Genomic DNA, 6333 nt, shown 5'->3' with positions numbered 1-6333 from the left:
GCCAGATCCTGTATGGCGGGGTCTGCCTCCATGGCTTAGGAAATTCCGCCCCAGAACCAGCCGGGGTCCCCGCGCGGGCCCTGACCTGACCTTCACTGAGCGCCACGCACGTTCCCCACCAGCCTGCTGGAGGTGAGCAGCGCCCTGCAGACTCGCTCCCTCGAAGGCTGGGCTGCGGGTTGCAGGCGCAGGCTTTGCTCCAGCCCAGTGTGAGGGCGGGGCAGGAGCGGGGAAGGGCAGGAGCGGGAGGGGCCAGGGCTCTGCGCCGCCGGAGGGGTGGGGGGGAGGGAGCGGCGTGGGGCGTGGAAAGCGCGGCTTTCCCCGTCACTGGCCGTCGTGCCGTCACCAAACGCTGCGCATGCGCCCAGGACGTCTCCAACGCCACAGGCTGCCGGGGCCCACCCGCGTAGCTAGGGGGCGCTGCTGTACCCGCGGGCGTGGCCTGGGGAGAGCGTGTGCGGGGTCTTTCCCTGCACCGGCCCGGGCCACATGGCGAGTGAAGCGGGTCCTGGCGAAGGCCCGGCTCCCCAGGCACGCTCAGAACACCTCGTTGGCCTGGCAAGCGGCCCTCTGGTAGGAGAGTCGCTGGGGCCTGCCGGCGAGCGGTCCCCACAGAGCTGCAGGGCAGGGCCGGAGGCACAGGCCCCAGCTGGAGGGAAGGAGTCGGGGGAGGCCCCGGTATGTGGGGAGGTAGCCTTCCAGGCAACCGAGATCCGGGGAAAGAAAGACGAGGCAGAGGTGGGGAAGGATGTGGTAGTGGAGAATATACTGGAGGTGGCGGTTATAGTAGTAGAGGAGGAGCGAGAGGAGAAACTAGCGGAGAGGCGGAAGCAAAACAGGCAGGCACGGCCAGAACGTGGACCCACCAGTACCCGACCCTCCTTGGAGCAGCTGTTAGCCCTTCAGTTAGATCTGGAGCCAGTGAATGCCGAAGCCAGCAGGGCCTTCTTTCGGCTGAAGCGTACCCTGTGGCAGAGGCGCAAAAAACACATGGACAACAGAAAAGCCGTCATCCAGGGTATTCCTGGTTTCTGGGTCAAAGCCGTATCCTTCCTATTGCTCACACGTGGTGGCCTCCATGGGGTTCACCTAGGGAAATGGTGGTTAGAGAGGGCACTGCCAGTTGGCGAGGGGTTACTCACAGCTGGGGTGGGTACAGTTGGGAACCAACGGGCCCAGGGATGAGACAACGGCCTTTCTTGAACCACACTCACGCAAATCCTAGGCAAAAGGTGCCTGAAACCTTTGGGCTTATGCGTAATGTGGGGAAACTTCGTGGGTGTTTACGTATGTGTGGAGATCTGTATGCAGCATTAAAAACAGCATAAAGAAACTTTCACACACAGCAGGTACGTGTAGCACACTTTTTCGTGGAAAATAACCGACCGGATGTTGTGCAAACTCCCATCCTGTCATGTACGTGCTGTGTTGTCACTGCCACTATTTCCTTGCCAAACACCACATTTTCCAAATAGTGATTTCCTTTGCACTACAGCTGCTGTCCCTTGCTTGGCACTATCTTCACTGCATGCACTGTTCCTCCAAATATATATGTCATCTCCTTGTACTGTGTGATGCCAGCAGAGCTCCAAACATAGCCATGTAGCTCATGTTAAACCAGAGGACATTTTTCAGGTCATAGCCTTATGTGAACATCCCCATGTCCTCACTGAGAGCCCAGAGAACACACATCCAGACCCAAGAAGGATCAGGGCAGAAGAGACAGGAGGGCACATAGGAGAGAGAGGGATCAAGAGCTCCTTAGAAACAAACAGTCCATATGTGAGTACAGACAGCCACAGAAAACCGAGAGGACCATAGAGCCTAAGCAACCTCTCATGAAGGATGGCGATTGAGAGAGAGCTCTACAATGGCAGATTATCTGGTAGATGTCCTGCCTTATGTTGGTTGCATGCCAGATATGCTTTGCCTGCTTTTAACCCTTTCATTCCTAGCTTTGAAGGCTCCTTGACTCAATGCAGATTCTGAACCATCCCCAGATATCAGCCATGATCACTGACCAAGATGAAGACATGCTTAACTACATGACCAATCTGGAGGTGAGGCAGGGAAGACTGAGGTGCTAGAGCTGGGTGGGGGCCAGCAAGGGGAAATAATTCATCCATGGAAACAGGCAGGGGTCTTCTAGGAAGAGATTGTACATGTCTACTCCATGTCGTCATGGCAGGTGGAGAACACCCAAGCCAAGAACCACTGCAAGATCACATTTTTCTTTAGGAGAAACCCGTATTTCCAGAATGAAGTAATCATTAAGGAGTATGACATTAACATCACTGGTAAGAGATGGCTTTCCAGGTGGATCATGGCAGATGGTAGGGGTGGGCCTTAAACCGAAAGGATCCAGTCCCTGGATGACATTTTCCTCTTTCTACAGGATATAGGGCCTCTCATTCCACTCCAGTCCAGTGGTTCCGGGATTATGGACGCCAGGCCTCCCGTCGCAGGCATCACAATGATAACCTTAACTTCTTCAACTGGTTCTCCGACCACAACTTTGCAGTGTATAACAGAATTGCTAAGGTGGGGCAACTCTGGGAATCATCAGAAGTGGCCTTTGTTGGCCTGCCCCTAGCTGCTTGGGGAATGAGGTTCTTACCCTGGCCTAACCCTACCTGTTTCCTCTATCAGATCATCAATGAGGACCTGTGGCCCAATCCCCTGCAGTACTACCCAAGGGAGGAAGGGACCAGCACAGAGAACGGAGAGGATGGGTGAGGATAATGGGCAGTGGGGACTGAAATGCAGTGGTCACTTGCTGGGAAATTCATTTCTGTGGTGGAGGAACTGAGGTTAAGAGTAAGACTTTATGCACCCCAGGTCAGGCAGGGAGTCATTGTGAGACAGGAACATTGGAGAACTGTTTCAACACAGGTTCTGAATGGGGAAGTTTAAGCCTAATAAAGGCGCATGACCAGCCCAGGCCACTCAAATGGATGGAAGGCTGAATCATTAGCTCCATTTCCCTGAAACATCATTCCATGGGTTTCATTTCCACAGTCAAACTCCTACATTAAGGTTTGGCTCACCCTAAGGCTTTATAACCACCTTCTCCAAAAATGACTACGCATCTCTATGGAATTACTCACTAGAGTCTTCCATCACTTTTCTATTCATATAATCAGTCTTTTAATTGTCATGTCTATCTCCTGACCCCTCCCACAGCAATACAGATAATATAGGCATGCAGGGATTATATGAACTCATGGGGGAGAAAGTTTAAGAAATCACAAGTGATGAAGGAATAGTCTCCAATACAGGACCTGTAGGAATTAATTTAATATTTTAATATTGCCCAGAAAAAATACAGCTTTTAATGTTTATATATATGTGTGTGTGTGTAATACTTTTTTATGTGTTCACGTTTCAGGGCTCTTGGAGCTTTTAAAATGGAAATGATAGAGCATCAAAGTTTATGTCAAATATCACAAGGCATAAAAAGCTACTTCAGAAACATGAAATGGTGGCAAGGTGCTTCTCCTGGGCAGGAGAGAAATAAAGAACTGGGTAATTAAAGAAGGGCACACTGGAATGATAATAGTTAGAAATAAACACAAACAAGTATTTCTGTCTTTGTGTGTATTTATATGATTGCTGAAGTAGATGGAATAAATAGAAATCCTTGTTTGGGTCTTCTTAATATTCTCCAGGAAATTCCTAGTCTGGAGAGAAGGGGCCGCGAAAAAGGGCTTGGCCTACAGATGTGGATCATATGTATTATGCTTTGGATTTCTAAATGAGGACACAATTATTCCTACTAGTAGAGGCACTGGGGAGGACAAGAAGTAGAGACTAGTTGCTAGAGGTTGCTGCTTTTTATTTATTAGGAAAGTTCTGGATTTACAGTGAAATCATGCATAAAATGCAGAATTCCCATATACCACCCTAATAACAGCTTGCATCAATGTGGAACACTTATTACAATTGGTGAGAGCACATTTAAATAATCATAATATTAACTATATTCCATGATTTAATTTGGTGTTTACTGCCTGTATAGTGTACTTCTGTGGATTTAAAAGTTTATTCTGTTTTCAAACATATGATCTAATATTTCCATTTTAAAAATCATTATAAACTTTAGAGAAAGTTTAACTTACAGAGAAGTAAGGGGATTCCTTACAAAAGTATAGGGGATTCCTGTGTGACCTATACCCACCCTCATACATATTTTCCCATTAGTGATGAACATTTGCTAGTCTTGATGAACTAAATGGAAGCACTGCTACTAATCAAGGTCTATAGTGTGTCTTTTGCACTTCACACTGTATAGTTTTGTAGGCTTTTACAAACGTCTAATGCCATGTGTCTGTCATTGCAATAACATGTAGGACAATTCCAATGCCCTAAAAAGAGTGTTCTGCCTGCTTATCATTCCTTCTCCCTCTGAAACTCTGGTAGTCACTCTCTTTTTATCAATGTTAAAAGTTCATTGTTACCACATGATACCAAAAACAATAAGTCTACCTAAGTCCATGATTAACTGTTTTGCTTGTAACTATAGATTCTCCCCAGTTGGGGGATGGACTTGCCCACCATCATCATGTTGTTGTCCTGGACAAATCTGAAGAACTGGAGAGTAACTGTTGGCCACGACTCTCCTGGGATTCAGGGCTCAATTGGCATATGAACAGTTTGAAGATTCACATCTCTAAGACATATGTTTGATGGTTGTGAAAACTACAGATGGAAGTAAAAAGGGTAGAAGAATCACATGTAGGGAATTCCTGTATAGGGCCAGCTGAACAGGTGTGGATTTCATGGAGCTTTGTGCTTTGCCTATAGTGTAGAGATGTCTGTAGGGCTTTTGTTTGAAGTTTTTATAGTGTGGTAATTAGTGAATTCCCCCAGAGGATCTGCATTCATTATCTAAAATTTTTCATAAATTAAACATTTTCCTTTTAAACATAACTCTCCATCATTTTTTCCCAGCCTTCTAATCTACTTTCCATCTCTAAATTTTTCTAGATTCTCCCTAAAGGGTAATCAACAGTATTCATCTTTTTGTGTGTTGTTTCATTCATTACAATGTTCTAAAGATTCGTGTCATGGCTTAGGAACTTTATTCCTTTTTATGACTGAATAATATTTCATTATTTGCCTATACTACAGTTTTTTTATCCATTCATCTGACACTTGAGTTTTCCACCATGACATAATGTCTGGGATGAACTCTCTGCTCATTTTGAACTCTTTTGGTCATAAAAAATATTTAATGCTCCCTCATTTCGGTCATAGTCTACTTCCACATGCATATTTGGTTGTTTGTGCTTGGTCATAATCTCTCAGTACCAACAAGGCTCATCTCTGGGAGTCATAACATTTTCCTTTTAGTAGCACTCAAATACATATATACACTTGGGTGTTAATAGCATCCATAGTGTTGTGCTACCATCATCACCATCCATTACCAAAAAGTTCCATCCTTCCAAATAGGACAGAAGATATCTTAAATTTTAGTTCATTATTGAAGAAAACATTCACCAAAGAATTTTGAGTGCAAGAACCCTTTGCAGTGACTACCAGCCATCCTGTGAGGACCACTCTTCAAAGTTAGAGTTTTGGAACTTGATGTGAAATGTATTCACAAGAGCTTTGGGAAAAGGAAACTTGCATGTGGAAGATTCAGATTTTCCTGGGTTTCTGAAGCTGGTGGGTACAGGAAAATCAGAACTGCAAGAAGGAAACATTTCTCATAATTAAAAGTGCATGTGATACCTTTCCTTTCTTTGCATTTCATTTTTGGTGCAACATGGATATAGTCAGAGGTAATGAGATCTAAGTGTGCATGCTGGTGGTAAACAAGTGTCAGACTACCCATGTACACTCCTTCCATGATGACCCTAAATGTAATCACTTTGTTTTTAGCCCTCTTCTGACAGCCTTGAATCTTTTGTCCAAAAGCAGCATTGGATGACTCTATCACATATAGCTTTGCATTTTCCCACAAACCTTCAAGGTCTTTCCCCTTCTAGTCGCAGCAGCCTTTCACTTCTTAATAGTTCCATAGCAAACCTTGAGAAATAACCCTTTGTGAGCTCATGACTGATGGGTTTAATCTGTATGCTTAGACTTCTCTCCCAGAAACTAGGAATAATCTGACCTTTGAACTGCTTGACTATTTTTGTATCAGTTGCCCCTATATGTAATGACTGTAAAGATGTGACGTCAGCCCCACTGACAAACATTGAAAATGCTCATTTTGTATAATCATTCTGAAAGTGTAACTTCTGCCCTGTTGAGAAATATCGTCAGTGTCCAGTCCTCGATTATCTGTCCAGAGCACTACATTTTTAAATCATTGTTCCCATACAT

At 45.3% G+C, this 6333-nt stretch overlaps 1 protein-coding gene across 1 annotated transcript; it reads left to right on the top strand.

Moving 5' to 3' along the window:
* Window positions 1–333: 333 nt before the first annotated feature.
* On the top strand, window positions 334–3582 carry LOC139438350 (testis-specific Y-encoded protein 2-like). The gene is made up of 6 exons (XM_071213434.1): window positions 334–1044; window positions 1983–2060; window positions 2189–2297; window positions 2396–2541; window positions 2650–2732; window positions 3389–3582. Exons 1-6 carry the CDS (start codon window positions 490–492, stop codon window positions 3531–3533), a joined length of 1116 nt encoding a protein of 371 aa, XP_071069535.1. The 5' UTR covers window positions 334–489; the 3' UTR covers window positions 3534–3582.
* Window positions 3583–6333: the final 2751 nt, after the last annotated feature.

This window comes from Dasypus novemcinctus, chromosome Y, assembly GCF_030445035.2.
Source record: "Dasypus novemcinctus isolate mDasNov1 chromosome Y, mDasNov1.1.hap2, whole genome shotgun sequence".
Classification (NCBI taxonomy): domain Eukaryota; kingdom Metazoa; phylum Chordata; class Mammalia; order Cingulata; family Dasypodidae; genus Dasypus; species Dasypus novemcinctus.
This window is presented reverse-complemented; position numbering and strand designations above follow the sequence as displayed.